Source organism: Arctopsyche grandis, chromosome 8 (assembly GCF_051622035.1).
Source record: "Arctopsyche grandis isolate Sample6627 chromosome 8, ASM5162203v2, whole genome shotgun sequence".
Taxonomy (NCBI): domain Eukaryota; kingdom Metazoa; phylum Arthropoda; class Insecta; order Trichoptera; family Hydropsychidae; genus Arctopsyche; species Arctopsyche grandis.
In genome coordinates this window covers 15531133-15552032 of record NC_135362.1, presented here as the reverse complement: position 1 = coordinate 15552032, position 20900 = coordinate 15531133, and the positions used below count along the sequence as shown (strand labels likewise).

At 34.0% G+C, this 20900-nt stretch overlaps 1 protein-coding gene across 2 annotated transcripts in view; it reads left to right on the top strand.

Moving 5' to 3' along the window:
• The window catches only part of LOC143915487 (uncharacterized), a 108068-nt gene that overhangs the window by 7416 nt on the left and 79752 nt on the right, over positions 1–20900 (top strand). For both annotated transcript variants that reach the window (XM_077436163.1, XM_077436164.1), the window contains exons 3-7: positions 2302–2408; positions 7715–7923; positions 8022–8210; positions 8506–8637; positions 9000–9093. In XM_077436163.1, coding sequence (XP_077292289.1) covers positions 2302–2408; positions 7715–7923; positions 8022–8210; positions 8506–8637; positions 9000–9093 — 731 coding nt within the window. The remainder of the gene's footprint in view (positions 1–2301; positions 2409–7714; positions 7924–8021; positions 8211–8505; positions 8638–8999; positions 9094–20900) is intronic.

The window sequence follows — 20900 nt, the reverse complement described above, 5'->3', positions numbered from 1 at the left end:
TAAAGTACCAAAATATGCAAAAATGTACTTTTAATTGACTTCTAAAGAAATCATTAGAAGCTGTTGGAAGTCTTCTTCTTGTTCTGTGAACTTTGGCTTAAATTTATCGTACTTTCCTAGATGATCCCTCTTTCAGTCACTAAACAATTTTTCATATAATGTATAATTTCTATATGTACATGTTATTTGAGCCGTTTTAAAGGTCAGTGAAGTCAAAATATAACACCTTCAACTTGAGGCCACCACCCCCCAATGAATAGGGTCTGAAAGGTCTTTTCTTCGGAGAACGAGACACATATATTTTACAGAAACATCTATGAATAAATTTGCATTTTATTTTTTATTATTAATTTCTTTTATAAATCATCGAATTTTGAGATGCTGAAAAACTCAAAATTTGCGAGACATCATTGACAAATTTGCAACATTTTATAAAACAGCTAATTCGAAATGCTCTATAAACTATATATATATATATATATATATATATATAAATAAAATAAATCTTTCGAGAGAGTTGCGAATTTGTTGGAACCGTTTCAATAAAATCAGACAAATTGGCAAATTCTAATAGGAAACGATCGACTTTGGAGCCACATGTCCAAGATCTGGTGAGCAGCACACCCAGGGATTGAATCCGTAACCACACAAATGCAATCCATTGATCTATGCTGCTGGTAAACGAACTATAATCTAACATAGTGTGGGATTTATTTTTATAACCTAGAATAATGCATGTATTGTTGATTAAGTTGGCACGTTTGAGTATAATTAATGATGAGGTTGGTAACATTTAATGTGACGCTTAAACCGTTGCGGCGCTCCGTCAAATAAACCATGTTTTAAACCGCTCTACGAGTCTCATTTTACTCTACCGCCTTTGTCTCCTGACAACCAGATCCTACAATATTCATGAAAATGTAATGAAATGAAAATTAGTCGGAAGTAGATGGTACAAATTTTGCATAGAACACGTATTTTTTTTACCAAGACAGATTGATTCTCGTTGTCTAGTCGATTGATGTATCAATTCGCTATTCCAATTTTTACTTACTCCATACTCTCTTTGTAAACTATGTATGTACATACATATGTACATTGGTTAGGCTGTTAGTACAATTCTGTTCATGTCGATGATACAGAATTTTGATTCCTATACACTGTGAACAACTGTTTCGTGAAATTTGGTTAAAATTTTATACATAATTAACTCATGTAGTTTAGGAAGGGCATCAAAAATATTTAATGTAATTAGAAGCATTCTGAAACCATCTGTTATACGAAATATAATATCAAGTAAGTGCGGGGTTACCGACTCGTTTATCTGTGCGATATGGTAACATATGGACCATTCAGCTTAATGTGATGCCTAGTTGGATTCACAATCGTGGCGATTTGGTAAAATGCGATATACATATGTAGATATAGATACGTATGCAAAGGTACATTTGTACATATATAAGGTCACTAACATCCATTTAACTGGCGGATGACAATTTTTAAATGAATGACTCACGTACAATAATAATACCGCAAGCACTCTGGCTCAACTCGACTCCAAAGTTTCGAATGACACCTAGCAATTAATTAATTATGCAGTTAGTTTTTAGCTGGCGTCGCCAAATAGTGTTGAGGATTGAACCGTTAAATTGGATTTTGGACAGGTGCATCCTATCGTGGCTGAAGATTCGCCAATTCCACTTCCCGTTTTGGATGTTGATAATGATGCGGAGTCGCTTATGCAGGATCGAACGTGCATTCATATGTATAAGCGATGATGCAATCCACCATAACTAATATTTTATAATATGCATTTTAAAATAGAACAGTTGCGCAACGCGTGTGCACGTGAAGTGCTAATAAATTATGAATCGCCGAAGAAACGGTACAAACTCGAACCCGTAATCTTTTTAGCATTTCTTTCAGCCGATACGATCTGCGTCGTGTTTGGCAGAAGTGAAAATTGTGTACGTTTTGTATTCCTCGAGGTGCTTGTTTAAAGATTTTATAGTGTTAGAACGTAGAATCAACAACGAATCTATGCGGGCGTTTTCGATTTGTATTCCAGATAAGAAATTTCCGACGTGCACTTGTGGTACTTTTACGCATGTTTTATGGGTATGACGAGGAGACTGCTCGTCGTGGATGAAATCCCATTTATAATGGGGCACCGTGTTTTGTAACTCGTGATTTTGAATGATCGCCTGTCTCCGAGACTGTTAGCTATCGCTTTGTTGTTAATGAATGATTGCGTTGCACTTGCCTGATGATGTTATCTTAATAATTTATTTGTTGTTTCAGGGATTGTCCTCCTGGTTTAGTTACACCACTATGCCGCGCCGTTTTGGACTCATCGACGAAGGCTTGCGTGGAAGATCCTGCTTGCCTGAAAATTATAGGAAAACGACGTAAATACCTATATATATAAATTGAAAATTCTAGAATAGAAATTTTATACGTATTGTATTTCAGAAAAATTCTCGTGAATCATCTGGTTGATCGCCTCTAATTGAATCACGCACAGTTCATAGTACGATATGCCCACTTATTCCACAATTTATATCCCTGCGGGCTTTGCATGTATCCTGTAGTCCTTTTTTTCTTACTTATGAGCTCTACCAAAATATTATATTTAATATAAGAATACCAACATCTTAGTTTCTGTATCCTCCGAAGTCGAGAATGATTCAATCGATTTTCGGCATATCAGGTTTTAAGCTACACATTAACACAGTATGAGTTCAATTGGGAAAGTGATGAATTAAAGCTAAACGACGAATATTTGAAACATTATATATAGAAAATATACATATTCATAGGGCATATTTGAAAATAGGCTTTTATTTGCTTGATTTTTAAATATATAAAATGTTTTAAGTTTCTATTTAAGTATTTGAACAAAATTGGGTATGTCTGTTAGTAATATGCGTGTAATTTAAACGAAAACTTTGATAAGTTTAATTTTGTCATTTTCTTGTGCAAAATTTCAAATTCCATTTGTATGGTTTAAATTCAATGGCGTAACTAGAGATTTTGGGCACTCATATAAAAATTACGTAAGGGAGGGCCCCCTAACATTTAAAAAAAATATGAAATGAAATAATTAACTACATAAGAAAATAAATTAGAAATAAGCTCATTTTTCTTGTTTAATATTTGCGAAATCACTAAATATGTTTTACAAGTTCTATTTTTGATGCTTGTTTATGTTCAATGGCCTGTTATGCGAGATTATTTAGTCTTGATTCGTCTGATTTTCTATTATGTTGTTTGAAGTCTCTAGAAAATGGCGCTTTAGGCCCTGAAATATTTTGATGTAGATAATTTGTGGCAGTGTTTATAAATTCGACATTAGATATGTCTTCAATGTTTTGAACCTCGATTTCTTTGTCTATAACATTTAGATTTTCACGAGTTTCGGATTTTTCATCATTTGCAACAAATTCGATGGCACTTTCTCCTTCGATGCTTTCCTCAATAACATAATTTGCGTGTTTAGAAATTTGGGCCCTTTTACAAGCGGGGCTCTCAGGTTTTACATGACCGTGTTATGAGGTAGCTACGCCACTGGGTTCAATATTATTTTGGGTTTATAGATATGTATACTTTAACTTGGACATTGAACCAAGACGTTACACAAAGTCCAATGTACCTAAGAAGTATGGAACGCTGTATGCTCGGCATAACGAGGAGAGATTATGTACCTGGGTGAGAATTGTGACAAGGATAGTGGATATAGTGGAGAGAGTGAATAGATTGAAATGGCAATGGGTGGGTCACGAAGTTATGAGAATGAACGACAGGTGGTAAAAAGAAGTGCTGGAATGATACTTGAGAAAATGTAAAAGAGTGAAAGGAAGACGGGTAGACGAAATTAGAATGAGGTAAGTGGAAGCGTGTTGTAGAGGCCTTCATTCAGCAGTGGATGGTGATTGGCTGTAAATGATGATGATTTTTATATACCTTATGCTATTCGAAACGTCTAAATATTATTGGAAACCATTTATTCTACGAATTTCTGATTTCCGATTAATCTAAGTACTTCCGAAAATTGCTCGATATCGGATGTATTATTGCATTATCGTGGTTTTTGTTTGAAGTTTTAACCGCACACTAGTTAATCGATTTTAATTGTTGCGGACCCATATGGAATATACGAATTTGGGATTCGACAATTACGTACGCAAAAAATATGTATTCAATACGCTACTGGCTCACTTTTGCCATATTGAAAAACGTGTAATACGGCGAGAAAAATCTCCGTAAGCATAAAACGTAAACGAGCACAATATTGCGATACGTTTTATGGTCTTATGGGTTTTTTCATACCTTGACGCGTGGTTTCGTATGCGAAAGGGCTTATATTTCAGAAGGCTTTTTAGGAATCGTTTGTATGCAAGTCGCGCTTTTTCGTCTTCGTCTCCCTCGCGCGTGTTGTGCGGAAACACGCCTCCTCTTAGGGCAAGATGTTGCAGATCGATGATGGACCCTCTCGCTTTTCCCTCTTACGGGATTTTCCCTCGGAAAATTTCATCGATGCCGCGCCGCACTGTTTTTGTATCGGTAAAAACTTATTTTTTTTTATTTTTTCCGCCCGTTCACAGTGATATATGAGGCTGTGTTCCTTCTTTTGTTCGAAGCCCTGTCCTGTAAAAACACGACGCTGTGTAGCTTCTGGGAAATCGGGATTTGTCATGTTATCGTATGCAAATCTCAACCGGAATAAGTTCGGCATGCTCGAACCGACCGTTTCCTTTCATCGGAATCTACATAGATATCGATTTTCCAGTGAAATAACTCAGAAATGTCAACAAAATCGTCATGTAACATAACATATTATCGTTAAGTTCAAAACTGTCGCAATGTTTCTATTGGATATACATATATGATATGTTTTAAATACCAATTTGTTAACACTGGAATATTTGAGTCTTCTTTAACTTAAACTTATTTGATCCTATGGTCCAATTGATTATTTTATAAGCATACTAGTAGTTCTACGCATCATTTAAATCTAAATTTAAATTTTATTAATTTGAAACTTTTTTATTAAATTTATTTGAATACTTAACCCTATGAGTGCTGACGTCTTTTCTGTTGAATGCCCGCAACGCTGAAAATTTCACCAACATTTCCAACTAGAATTATTTAGAAATCCAATAAAAAAAACGGGATAAAAAAAATATAGCCAATCCTAACTAACCTTAGATCACTACCCTAGATAACTACCGCCGAGGATTTAGAGTTTTGTAAAGTTGTGTTTAAACTCTCTAATATATCTTGCAACAATATAAAATAAACAAAAGAAGTCTATTAATGAATGTATTTTTCCACAACTAGTTCCATCTTCTTCATTGTTGTTAAAATGTAATGCTCACAATTTAAATGCCAAGCTACAATCTAAAATACTCAGCAGTTAGGGATTTCCATCGAGAAATTCTGCTATGGTTATAAATTCATAAATTCCTGTGTAAACCAGTCTTTATAAACATTGCCACGGATTACACGACCCATGTTGAATGCATTTTTTTCAATGCTACTTGGAAAGGCTTAGCGGGTAGTATTCTTGTTTATTTTTTACATACTCAAAAAACAACGCCCATCGGCGTTTTTCAGTTGCGTGAAATTGTTGGCAAAACACCGATCGGCGTTGGTCAGCATTCAAAGGGTTAACAACAGCCAATCAGAAACGAATTTGACGACAGCCAATCAAAAACGATCTACACACATACACACACACAACGATTGGTGTTTGTTTTATAGTAAACGGACAATTTCGCACATGGCGATCTCACACACAAAATAATGTGACGCTTTGTTTTACTTTATATGTAGAGTCGGAGAAATGCAATAATACATTTCTATATGTGTAGAGTATAGACTAAGATTGCCGGTTTAAAATTAAATGGTATCGAAATGCGCCAAGTTACTTTACATTCTACAATATAAAAGATTCATGAAGTTGCAGTTGTCAAAAAAAATCTTGTGTGGGTTGCAGCCTTTTTACATAATTATTTTCGTCTACATTAAATATGTTTCGTATAAACACTGACTTGGCCAATACGATATCGATACCTATGATTCAACGTTTTATCAGTAGGTGTGTGATACTTACATTATTTGCGTATACATTCATATGTAAGTACATACATATACATACATACTTATGTATATACTGTCAGTCACCATCTAATTTTACTTTCTTCAAAGGTTGATCACATGCATATATATTTATATTCATAGTTAGTTTACTTTAGGAATAATATACACAAGGATATGTACTGCTTGTAATGCACCCACGACCTACGTCATCCCTTACCGCAACGTTCGCTTTGCACATTTCCTTTTCCTTATTGCGTTTCGTAGCCACGTGGGAGGGTCCCAGAGGAGGCATTAATGTTTATGTCCTTTTCCCTATTCGGGGTTGTTTCGTCCGTCGAGTTTTCCCCTCGTATTTCCCTCTCTGCACTCGGCATTGGATTTCGATCGAGATCTGAGTCTCACGTCCGCTTTCCTAGAGAGAAATCGTACCCATATTTAGCAAAAATACCGATACGGTTTTCCGCGTGTTCTGCGATGAAATAATACACCTACATATGTGTATATGTATGTATGATGATATTTTAATATTCAACCGGCGATCATTACCGGTCAGTGATCACGGTTACTATGCGTAACTAAAGCAGATAAATATTCGTCGGTTGCCAAACGAATGTTCCACTGTACTTTTAGTGCTAAACTACAATGCTGAAATTAAGATGAATGAGATTTGCTGTTTATAATTGAGAGACATTTTTATAGCTCGTTTTGTTACGGGAAAATAGTATACTATGTATACTAAAGACTAAAGACAGTTCCATGTGGAATATGTAAACATACGTATTCTTCGTTCCTAAATTAACATTCATTTTATTACGAGCGGTTCATATTTGTAAAGGAAATTCTTCTTTATAAAACTTATTTACTCAGTTGCAATTCAAAATTTCAATTTATTGCTACGCAAAAGAATAACAGATGTCAACATAATATTTGTATGACATTAGACAACACAAAGGCATTATTAGCTTTCGTAGAATTCTTCTGTATCAGTCAACAAAAGCGATGTACAATAATAATAGGAGTTTCCTGTGCTCGTTGTATGAATTCTGATCAATTCGTCGATATAACAAGGGGAAAAAATTTCAGCGTGTTTGCCACTGTTTTTATGCACCTCAAATTCTCCTCCTCCTCCCCCTTCGTCGTCCTCTTCGTTCCCTCTTCATCCCCCTGCTCTCTTCCACCAGGTGGTGTCCCGATGGTGTCGTAAACCTGTTCAATTAACCTGAGACTCTTTGCGTCTCGTTTCTTCTCGCTGTTTCATGCGCTCTTTCTATGTTACGATCCCCTATTTGGTTGCACGAAGCGCCTCTGTTTTTTCATAATATCGTCGTTTATCAGGATTTATTCTCTCACTAGACAGGGTAGTTGCTTTCCTGTTACGCCTGTGTAATTTGTTGACTTGCCGTGTTCGATTTGCCCCCGGCAATGCGATTAGTTGTATACTTCGATTTTGATTTCATCGCAGATTGATTCCTACAAAATTTATATTATGTATTAATTTTTTATATTCATATATTTTACAAACATTTTCATTTCATTTCAAGTGTAAAATATTAATATTTATGAAAATATTAAAATGACATCGAAAATAATTGTTTTTTTATAATGTTTTCAGGTTCATATCAATCATTACGAGTAATGAATAATGTAGTAAGACAAGTGCATATTGCATGTAAAGAACACCTGGACAACGTTTTGGCCGCTTCCTTACCGCCTCCCCGTAACTTGCCAATTGTAGCCGCTACTCTTAACCGTAATGGAATGCGTAAGATGGAAGATCGTCATGTTATTATCGACGATTTAAACCATCTCTGTGATATTGAGGTGAGTCAAAACAGTATTGATTAATTGATTAAAATCTAAAGTAAAATTTTCAAGTGCCGTAATTGGTAACACGTTTATTTACTAATTTATTATTGCAGAGCACGCAACCGGCTGGATTTTATGCGATTTACGACGGTCACTGTGGACCATTGGCTGCTGTTTATGCTACTTCTCATTTACATATGATAATGGCGAGACATCCATTCTATCTTCAAAATCCGCAAATGGCTTTGCGACATGCATTTGTTGCGACCGATGAACAATTCAATGGAAACCAATTAATTGGTGTTAGTATGATAATTTAAAATTGCAGTAAATTTAGTAATATATGTATATGCAAATAACAAAATGATTATAGTAATTTTATAATTTTTTTTTTTTTTGATATGAACCTAAATTTATAAAATATTGCTAGTGTGTTCATGAACGTTTTGTTAGTAATTTTCAGCCAACTTTATTCTGTTGATAATTCAAAAATATCTTTATTGATATTATATACATAAATGTTTAAATTGTTTGAAATAATTTTTAATTCTATTGTGTGCATTTATTATAATGTTTTTTTTTCTTTATTATTTTTAGGGTTCAACTGGCACAGTTTGCTATCTTCAAGGAAATAAACTATTAGTTGGCTGGGTTGGTGATTCAAGAGCAATTTTAGTGAAAAGTGGTGCTGTAATGCCACTTGTTAATGCCCATCGGCCTGAACGATACGTTAGTATTTTTTATTGAGTCAGCATATTACAATTACACCAAAAATTGATTTTTTTGATGAGAATGTTTTAGTTTCTATGATTATTTAATGCATTTATAGTAATATAAACTCGCAAATATACTACTGAAAGTTTCAGCACATCCTGGAAAAATGAATGTGTTGTTTTATGTTTTATTAATCTTTGCAAAATGAATGAGACTACAACCTATTTTGTATTATCGAGCTTTTTAAAATTGCCGGTAGATGTCACTTTTCATTTACATTTATTTTTATTTTGAATTTATAAAATAAACATAAATATCAATAGGTCTACATTTATTAATTATAATTTAAAATATATTTCATTTGTTTTTTTTCTTAGGACGAACAAAGTCGAATACGTAAAATGGGAGGATATGTTTCAAATAATGGCGTATGGAGGGTTAACGATATTCTTGCTGTATCGAGAGCGATTGGTGAGTTTATGTTTATTAATACAATACAAAAAGCATACATTTTAAAGGTAGATAAACAAAAATATATGAGCTAATATCTACATTTTCTAATTTGTCAAATAAAGCTTCTGCCATATGTATTCATGCATTGTCATCTGAAAATTATGTGTACTTATATATTGTGAATAGAATTGTTCTATTCGATTTTACATGTATGGTGTTCTATTGATTGGAATTCTTTTGTGACATAAATAAATCAAATGGTTCGTTAAATTCTTTGAAAATGGTTGTCTCGATGCGCGATTTATTACATACATACGTAGTATGTCAGTTCTCCAAATGGTATTCTTTCGAAACAGTAAATCGCAGTGTCATCCAAGCTATTTTCACTATTGTTTTTATTTAAGATTTTTATTATTTATAATCTAACATTATTAATATCAAAATTGTTATAAATTAAATGGTAATATAATTTAAAAAAAATCGTGCTATCTATTAATTTTTACATATTTTTAGTTTTGTGTAAATATATATGTACGTAACATATTTTACATACATCAGAATACTTGATTTTACTTAAAATTAAAATATCTGAGTCTACATGTTCTATGTAAGTTTTTTTTACATACTCCCAAGATCTGGTGAAAAATGTCTGTTTGATTTATTTCAGTGTATCAAAAATAGAATCTTCTAAACAAAGTTTATACATAGCCCCAGTAAAATCCTAAGCTTTAACTCGGGCCTACATATGTATATTGTTAGTAATACATGTATGTATATATTATATTTATTTTTTAACTTGGAAAGATTAACACGGAAAGTTATTATTTAATTAGGCAATGTATGAGATGCATGTATATGTACATATAATATATGCGATGTACTTATTTATTCCTTATTGTTCAGTATGGACTAATAAATTTTCCACATATTAAATTATTTTTAATCATTGTGAATGCATTAAATATGTGCAACCACTGATTCATCTCTATGTGGACGCATTCTGATTGTAGTGAGATCACTCAGTTTTTTAAAGATCTTGGTGTTGTACCAAAATAACACTCATCTTGGATGATGATCTTGCTAGATATTTCCAATTCATTCATGTTTTTCTTTTTAATTCTCAAAAATTCTTATTTATAATAGAAATTTTAGTCGGCGGATTTAATAATAATATGAATTATTTATATGTATACTTATGAATAATATGTATGCACTGATATGTTTACTTATACATATATGTTTGTATAATTAATTTGTACATAAATTGTTAAAGCTAGAATACAAGATTAAAAGAGTTTTATTAAGTTTTATGTCATCAAATTGATATTTAAATAATTACTAGTTACTGTGATTATTTGAAATGTAGAAAAGGTTTGAAATAACATTCATATTACAAATTAATATTTACATATGTATGTACATGCAGGGTAGAAAAAAATTTGTAATATTGGGTGTAACTTTTTTAGTATTAATCACATAAAAAAAGCTACCTAAACACAAGTGACTTTAATTATTTAGTTACTTTTCTAATATGATATATAATTTTATCTTTATATTCTATAAAGATGTAAAAATAGTATTTGAGAGTTGATTTGCTACAAATTAATTTTAATTATTACCAGGGCTGTGGAGTCACTTCAGAATTTACTGACTCGGACTGTGACTTTTGCCTTATGCTTGGACTCCGACAACAATGATTTTACTAAGATCGACGATTCTTTCCAACGTATAAAATTGGTAGTAATAAAATAATAGCGATTTTTTAAATATAAAAAATCAAAGGAATTTAAAAATTTACTACAAATTGACATGTAACGCAATTTATTGAATTATTGGTAATGAAATAGGTGTAAAAAAAAATTACATTCATAGTGTATGACAAATCAATTTAAAAAAAATGAGAATAAAAACAAGTATGAAATGGAGGAAACAATCGGTTTTGCTCTCCCGCTACCTATGGAAAATTCATATTTATGATTTTTATTAAGAAATTATTAAAAATAAATTTATAATTTATTAGTGGATTTACTTGAATAATATTGGAGACTCCAGTTAACGCATTCCGTAATACTAGTGATAAAAATAATAAAATTGATTGAAAATAATAAAAAGGAATTGGAGTTTTTTTACGATTCTGACTCCACTTGGAATGCTGCAACTCTGCGACTCAAACTCTGACTCTACAACTCTGATTAGTAAACTTAAAATTATTTCCCTTTCCACTAACAAGGCAATTGAACGCTACTGAATAATACCTTATCTAAGATACTTCACTATTTATGTATGTAGCTGTGAAAATATTTGTTTCATACATATGTATATTAGATGTTTCTAACATTTGAAAATCCGATAGTTACTTTTTTGATCGCAATCAGAATTTGTATTTCACCAAGTTAATTTTTGATGCCATGATAAATTATTATGTACATATTTCTGTTTTTTAACATATTTTGATTCATAAAAAAATTTTGACCACATGTTTATGGCATGGCATTTGCTTTTGAAAAATCTTGCGTGCTGAGAGCACCGTCAAAGGCACACCGGCCATACATCAACTCACAATTAATTTCATATTCCCACGTATTTTATTATGGGTTACGTCCGTATCAAATACTTTCAATGTGACCATTAAAGGTACTCTCACGTGTCTTTGGAAGAACACGAAAATCGTTTTTGCTGCGCGTGCACATCACACGACACGTTGAATTATGAGGAACACGAATTGCTCTAGCCAGGATGAATTTACAGCCGACCCACGCAGCATTCGAACTAATCTCAATCTTTCTTATTTTTATTTGTTTATTTATTTTTTAACCCTACGACACACTGTGTGGGCAGCTTCTGTTTCCGCCGATCTAAGACGCTCTCCCGCTACCTATAGAAAATTCATATCGGATGATTGACGATGACTCACGTGTACACTTTGTGCATTGTCAGGTTTGCAATTTATGGCGCATTGTGCACCGCCTGGATGGGCGGTGCTGCATCGTGCATTTATGGGCAAGTGCATTCGGAATAAAGTTGTACTGTTATTATGTAGTTTATGTATACATACAATTCTGTAGACCTACGCGAACTACATATGTATGTACATATGATGGTAATGATTAAAAAAATCTCATATTTATATTGCAGTTTATGATGCAATTCGATTTTTTCATTGTCAAATTGAATCGAATTGCACTATTTTTTTAAATTAAAAAAAAAAACTATATGTTACGTTTTTGATTCTGGACCCCTTATATTATATGCGTGTAACTAACTACTCCTTTTTGAAGTCATTACGCAAATATCTACAATTCAAGTTTTTTTGTGGATTTTTACTCTATTGACCTTCTCACAAACCGACGCGAATTATATTTCGCGTAATAAACAAGTTGCGAAATTCTCAAATATGTATGTATGTACCAGTGTCGTGCCGTGGAAATCTTCCTGTTTTTATCGCATAGCCTTACTCACACGTGTGAGAGTAGGATACAAGGGGACTAGGTGGAGTCATACCGAGTCCGCCTATATCCTGCTTGCGCAGTAAAGTAAAGCTGTGCGATAGTACAAATAGAGAGATTTTCATTACACGCTACTGGTATGTTCGTCGCATGTACATAACTTCGACGTATTTTTATTTATTTGCATTACTATCCCTAATTACGGTATTGCTTTCAAAAATGCTGTCGGTAATTTTGTTAGCAAATGATTGCTTTCTTGGGTATTTCTTATTCGTATTCAAATCAACTTTAGGACCGATCGGTACAATTCGTATGGAAAATTTTTGAATTTGTCACAGTGAACAATGGCCAATTTGTAAGGACGCACGTCGTTTGTTGACGCACTCTGCATCTGTAATTTAATATTCAGTTTCTGGGTCTTGTCACATTGAAATGTCTCTAGTCTATTTGACGTTTATTCGATTGCAGCTGTAGTTTCATTCCTATTGTTCCGGTTACAAAATGATCGACGTTCGATGGTTCTCACATTTGAATCTCGTAATTATCTTATTGCTCATTATTTTGTCGATAGAGACTTTCTAGAGAATGGCTTTCCTTCTGTGCCAATGTCTTTATAAACATTTGGATTCCTAATTGTTTTGGTATCGCAAAATCTTAATTATATTTGAACTTTTTTTTTGCATCTGCGAAGGAGACGGTAGAGCGATGCACTAATTAAGGTTTGTCCTTTGTACGCTTAGTGAACTTAGGTTTTTTCTTTATTTTATCAAGCATTTAGATATTTAGAATTGTTACAGAGCATTCTATTCTCTATTCCATTATCGTTATTTGTTCAAATAATAATAATCCACAACCCTTGTTTGATTTATGTCGGGTCAAAAGTAAATTTGACATGCAACCATTATTTCTCAAATCGATGTAGTAGTATATCTGTGTGCATCCAACTCCCTCCCAAATATTAAATTACATTTATCTGCCACTTCGGAAACAATCAATCTTTCATATTTGTAGACCCCGTATATGTGAAAGGGTGGGTTCAGTTCGGGCTTTTTTGATTTTCGCATTAACTAAATTTTATTCGAAACGTTTAAACTTATTATCCGACTGTTCACTAAAGAGTTTATTGGTTGCACTTTCTCATGGCAACTAGCCACTAGCGTGATGAATAATTAAATTGATAATGCGAAGAAAGGGGGACCTGAGGTTGTTAAGAGGCGTTGGCCACCGTCACGGCCGTGATCGGTACCACTGGGGCACTCACTACCAGGCACCACCTACTTGCATCTCATCACCGATGGACACGAAACTCTTATCAGCAACTCTCTGCCCCGTTTCGACACTGTATTTTTCTTGCCGTTTTCTCGTGACAGAGTTTCTTTCTAGTTTCAGCTGATTTCTTCCGGCGCTGTCCAAATTTAGTGTGCGGGTCGTGAAAGTTGCTCCATCTAATTGCTTATTTACTTTGGGTCATCACATAGCAGTTAGTGATGGCTTTCCGTGGTCGAGGGCCGTTTTCACACTCTCATGGGCGAGGTCTGATGAATACTTTACGATCTACCAACAAACCAACGGGCGAAACGTTCAATCACGACACCACACTGGCCAGCGATATCTAACCAACGGCACTCGAGCCGTCTGTGTGCTGTAACTGTACTTTGGCCAGTGGGGGCCTCGAAATGAAAATCAGAGCTTTGCTCTTCTTTCTTCCGAACGATCGAGCTCGCTGATGGCCGACAACAATGCGTTGCGTATTACGTTATTAAAATTCCTCATCTTGCTGTTGGGATTTTGCTCTTCATTTTTTCGCCTACTGCCGCTTCTACGGCCGATGCGTTTCTTTCCGTCGACGACTAATCGTTATTTAATCGTTGCAAACGACGCTTATGCGACACACGGACGTTAACGTTCGCGTTAAACAGTAGAGCGTTAAGCAAATTTGTCTTTTTGTTAAAGCTTGTACAGAGGGAACAGTGCTTGATCCTGCATATTAAATTGTTTTTATCAGTAATTAAGGCTAGTTCGGATACATTCATTAAATATAAGCTCTAAACTTTAAACAGGTGTATCGGCGAACAAATCCCATTTATTTATTTCTAGACTAGGATAGCAAATAGAAATTTCGAACAGACATTGAGAATATTCTACATCTCGGACTCTTTAGAGTCGGATTGTATAATAGAATCAAAAGCTTTTAGGCGCAGACACACTGAATCGTACGGCATAGACATGCTTCCAACTGGTATGTGGTTTCCAGCTGTGATGGGCGTATCTTGTCATTGTTAATTCGTACGATCTTATTATTTCGATTACTTTTCTTCAAAAATGGGAATCACCGTTATCGACCTCTGTCAAACCTTTATCAATGCAAAGATAAAATATCACCGAATAGACTCCAGGGGATGAGTTTTGGCCCGGATTGCGATGTATACATATGTACATAGATTGGGAGCGTTTTTTTTTACAAGGCCTCTTCTTAGGTTTACTTCGCAAACGATTCAGTATCTTTTCCTACAGTCTTCCAATCATTTTGAAACTTTGCCATTTCAGTTTGGTCATTATGTGTTCAAAAACATCCAAAAAAAAAAACACGTGCCGCGTACCACTCTGTGTGTCTGCGCCTTTATAGATTACGAGTTTATTGAACGCGTGTACGTATTCTAAATTCTGAAAAATTCATATAAGGTTATTTCAGGTTAATTATAATTCGGATCATGTAATTGAAAAATTCGAAATAAGATTGTGCCATATAGATAATACTCTAATTGAAATTATCCGTTGAAGTCATCCATGATATCATGTAGCATTGTTTTTTTTTGTTTTATAGCATTTTTGCTACAATAGACGATGTCAGGTGAAAAATAACCGTGGCGAATTGAACCACGGATGAGTCATTCGTGTCAGGTCGCTATCTCTCTGTTACAACACAGTATATTATACTTGTGGTTGTGTGCTGACCATATGTTACGCAATTTATTCGCTTTTACCGTGAAAAATGCAATATTACCTTATCTATTCTCCATCATATACATACATATGTATATATTTATCTTTATTTTTTATTTTTAAGAAGAGATGCGTGATTATTTTTAAGCATATTTTCACTTTCTCTTAATGTTTTTATTTTTTATTCTGACTCGAGACAGGCCACATCTAGTTTAATTTTCTTCATAACGAATACGCCACTGGTACATACATACATATGTAGTGTAATGTGCATCATACATAGATTCGTTTCCGTGTCAGGTTCATCCTATCTGCAAAGTATGCTGCACCCAGGGGTCGTTAACGTCCAACTGGATTTAATTTATTATGTTGAAAAGTCGACAAGCTCTCGTGTGTGTGCTGAAAAATTAACAGCTTCATGGGTTAATGCGAAAGGCGTGGTCTTCACTTCATACTTTCATAGTAACAATGTCTATCCATTTTCAAGCCTGTATGTATTTAATTTGTTTTCAACGCGCTAACTCTTTATGATCTGGTAATAGTTTCTACCGTATCGTTAATCATCGTTACGTTTCATTCATTCGTTCATTTATTTTCATGACCTTTATACGCTCGAGTTTGAAAAATCCCGTTTTTTATCTGGCGCAACTTTAAGATGACACAAAGCACCGTCTGAAACAGTTATAATCACTTTACGATCGTTATTAATCTAAAGCAACCGAGTTTTATGAACTTATGCATGAAACCGGGTGTAAATAATTGCGTTCGAGAGCGTTCGACCGCGGCTTGCGGTTATGTGGTTCAGGGAACACTGCGATTTTGCTGCATATCATAATCTGTTCTAGGTACGATCTTAGTTGAACCTTATCAATATCAAAGAAACGACATTTAAATATATCCATCCATAAATGAGTGATTCCAAAGTGATTGGAATTATTTGCATGGGAAAAACAAAAGTAAAAGCTTGTCAACGATAGATTTTCTTGGAACTAACATTGACTTACAGTCATGGCCATGTCATAATATGACATGGCCATATGCCAGGCAGATATGATATCATACTATTTCCACCTGGTACGTACTAGGATTTCTGACCCGGGCCGACCCGGGACAGAAATTCCCGGGAATTCACGGAATTTTTGTTGTCCCGTGTCCCGGGAATTCTTATGTTTAATCCCGGGAATTCGATTTAAAAAAATCTTGAAAACATACAACATTTTCACGACTGCACGAAGGGAAATAATAAATCAAATACACAAAGAATCGTAAAATATTCTCAAAAATTAAAATCGAAGAAAGAAGAAGCATAAAACTGATTTTTTTAACACAAATTTGAAATAGTTCTGATTTTATACCGAACAAAACATTCTTTAAATGTTGTAATTAAAGCGAATGTATATTCTACGGTGAAACTATTGATGAATATACAAAATAACGTAAATAAAAATAACCTCGACTTTAAAAAATAAATTAAAATATACATATGTATGTACATGCTGACAGGAGAAAAAAACGATAATTTAAAATAAGAAGAGGTTAGTAAAAATTGTTTTCGTCCCTTTTAACAATAAAACCAACTTCGACCGAAACTCAAAAGAATTTTTTCCATTGCTGAAATTTTTTATACCAAATCTAGAATTAGACTTTCGGATTCTCATTTAAATATTTAAACTTTAAATAAGTTCCCTTTTATAATTACATTTTTTCAAGTTCATAGATGATGATTTTGTAAATAAATAAATATTTTTTTATCAATAAAAAATACATTAAATTGAAATAAAAAGTTTTTTACATGTGTCCCGGGATCCCGGGAATCCCGGGAACTATCCGGTCCCGTGTCCTGTGAATTGAAAAAGTCTGGGAAATCAGAAACCCTAGTAAGTACATAAGTTGAGAAAAGCAGTTTCGCATCGAATTTTGTATGACTAATTAGAAGTCTTACGAGAAGGTCTGACTTGTGTGCTTTGGTCACTGATTTTGTTTTATTAAGTATTAAGAGAAGTAATGAAGACATTATGTCTTCTACTCGTGAAATGTGACGTAATATCCGTGCTGTTGAATACACGTGGGCTAAATCGCGCGTACACATTTAATGCACCGTTACCCCGCTCCGACTCGCATTTGAATTGTGCACTTGAATACCGTAATTGGCACTCGAAGATGCAGCGAACGTGCACCTGCATATCGCGCATAAATTTTTGAAAATGCGCGATTGTTGTCGTTTTTTTTTTAATGATAATCAATTCTGTTGGGATGGCGCCCCGAAACGATTGACTCGAGCAATTAAGCAGTCGCCATCGAGTCGATGACTCAAAGTCGAGACCAGTCTGTAGGGATTTCGCAGCCCACGTATCCTTTGTGTTGCCCGCCCATCCTTTCTGGTCATCATCGAGTCGACTTCCTGACTCCTGGCTCCTAACGCCCACTGGCTGCAGATTATCTCCTCCTCTTACTTCTCTGTTCCATACCCACACTTTGAGATTTAGTACTTTCACTCGGTTTTGCCTGCATCTCCTCACTTTGTTTAGGTGTAAATTTAACTCGTGTTACTCATCCGGGATAATCTAAAACTAGAAGTTAAAATTGATTGTGTGTGGCAATGGTAGTCATCTCCTCCACCTGTTGTTTGAATACGTTTTCGATTAAGTTTAAGATTCTGGTGGGTGTAGGGCTCAATATTTATTTATTTATATAATTTTAGCTATTTAGCTAATTTAAAAATACATTTTTAATTACTTAACTCTAAAATTTTATGTTTAACTTATACATACATACATATGTACTGTCCCTCACAGAGGTGTCTCTTAGCACCTGGCAAGAATGCATCCACGGTCTAAGAAGACCTGATGCACTCAGGGAGGACATTGTACATTAGCACACCCCTGTAAAAAGCACCCCCAGCTGTCTCCTTTTTTCTTACTCTACTTACAACTAGTTTGTCCTTATTTCTAGTATAAAAACTATGTATATCTCTATTCTTTATTGTATAATCCTTAAAGTACTTCAGTAATAACTTATGATCTAACTTATAAACAAAAGACAATATACTAAGGTTTAAACTAATTCTAATACTCATCCATCCCAATTCATCTAACATACTTGTAATACTTTTTAATCTACCCACATTCAAAATACCTCTCATAGCTTTATTTTGTAATTTTTGTATCTTTCCTAAATCTTGGCCATTAAACATAAGCACAGTGGCACAATAAACCACGTGTGGCAAGACAATTGTATTATAGACTAAAATTTTACTTTTTCTGCTTAAAATATTTCTTAACCTACATAATAATACACCAACTTTTCTAGCCATTTTTTAAATTATGTATTCAGCGTGCACTTTAAAATTCAGTCTCAAGTCTATCTGGATTCCCAGATATTTTATATTATCAACTATTTCAATAATTTTATCATCAATTCTAACTTCACTAAATACATTTTTATTATTCAACCACATCATTTTTTTTATTTACATTCAAATGTAATTTATTTTCACACAACCAATCATTTACATAATTTAATTCTTTATTTAAAATTTCGGACATTACATCAACATTTTTTCCTATGATATATATTAATGTATCATCTGCAAACAGATGTATTTTACATTTATTAACTACCCTAACAATATCGTTAATATATAAAATAAATAATAAGGGTCCCAATTTGGACTCTTGCGGCACTCCATGAGGTGTTTCATACTCGGCATATAACACCTCATCGATTTTCACAATTGCCGTCTATTATTTAAATAATAGCAGCACAGGATTAGTTTAACTGGAATAATCTGAAACATTGGGATCTTGTTTTGAAGGCTCGATGTGGTTGAATAATAAATAATAAATGTGTTCGATGCTTGCACTCTTTGAGAAACACTTGATATGCCTATGAAGATTTTAAACATCGCAAAGATGTCGCTGGAGCTGCAGCATTTTGGCATTTAATGTACGTACCTACTTTTTAGACGGAAATGTGCGATTTCACGAGCAATTTGCACGGTCCTAAATGAAAACCTTATGCGGTTAATGGCGAATCCGCTACTGAGTTTACGCGAGTGAATATTTTCGTACTACGTATATGTAATATCATTGCATACCAACAGCTTTGTCGCTTAGAACTCATTTCGCTGTTAGAATTCGTTCGTAAAACATTTTTTTTCTGGTATTGTGTACGCAGTACTTACTAAAATGTAAACATCTTTCAGCATAAGTGAACTTTAGTATAAAGTTACTCTACATATTAATTTCACCGCTCTCATTTCGTGCGTTAGTCTGTGAGGTCAAACGCTATCGTAATACACTTTCAATATTTGTCTGTCACTAGAAACGTATCGAATTACCCCCTTGTCGAAAGCTGCAAATTGAAAGGTCCTAGCGTTCGTTATGCCAATTATGTTGACAAATATGTCGAGTTTGGGATCGGTCAATGTCTACTCCCTAATCGCGTGTTAATTCCTACAAAAATGGCAACATCGGTTTGACCTCTTTCGTGTCGTGCCAATCCCACGCTGGGAATACACGCCTTTTGTCCGTTTTGTATAATATGTAGTTATATAAATATGTTGTGGGTACCTAATATACGTGCTATGTACATTATAATTAAAGCGAGGTCGTTTCAGCTATGTTTTTCACTTATGAATTTTTCGTGCATTGAAGAATCGAGCTCGGATAACATACAAACATGTCTATATTGGCTCTTTACCTCGGTTGACCGTTCTAAGTGTAAACTTCGTGTATTAATCGTGTTCATATAAAACATTACATTCTTGGAATACTGTGAGTCATATTTATTTTATCTTTTGAGTATCAACAGTCAGATAACACCGGTATGCTAATATGCACTCAACAATGCAACGATATCGGATAACTAATATGAGCAAAAGATATCAAACGCAACAGTATATATATATTAAAAAAAAAACGTACGAATAGGGACTATGTACATATGTATATATTTACTTGCGAGTGTATTTTATGGTCCGTTTTTGCTTTGTAATCCTTGTCGTTGGACCCTTTTATGTGTGGCTCGTTTTTCCTATAGAAAACGACATTTTTTCGGCAACAATACCCCATAACGTTCATATGTAGTACATGCATAAATACATGTATTGTATTATGTTAACCATGCTATTGCTGACCAATAATGCTTTGTTGAGGATCTTTTTGGGAAATTTGAACTACATAAGTATCATTAATGAAATATATTTTTTCGTTTCGGTTTATGTTTTAAGATCTAAAGTATTTTATTGGGAATACATATATGTACATGCGTTATTTTCCTTACATACATACATACATAGGTATCGTCCATATCTTTCAATATCTCGTGTTTATTCTAGCGCATCCTATAATTAGTTGCTCTCGCCTTTTAGACGCGCGTGCGCTTATCCTCCTACCATCTTCATTCGTGGTATTTGTTTATCTGGTGTTGGGTCGT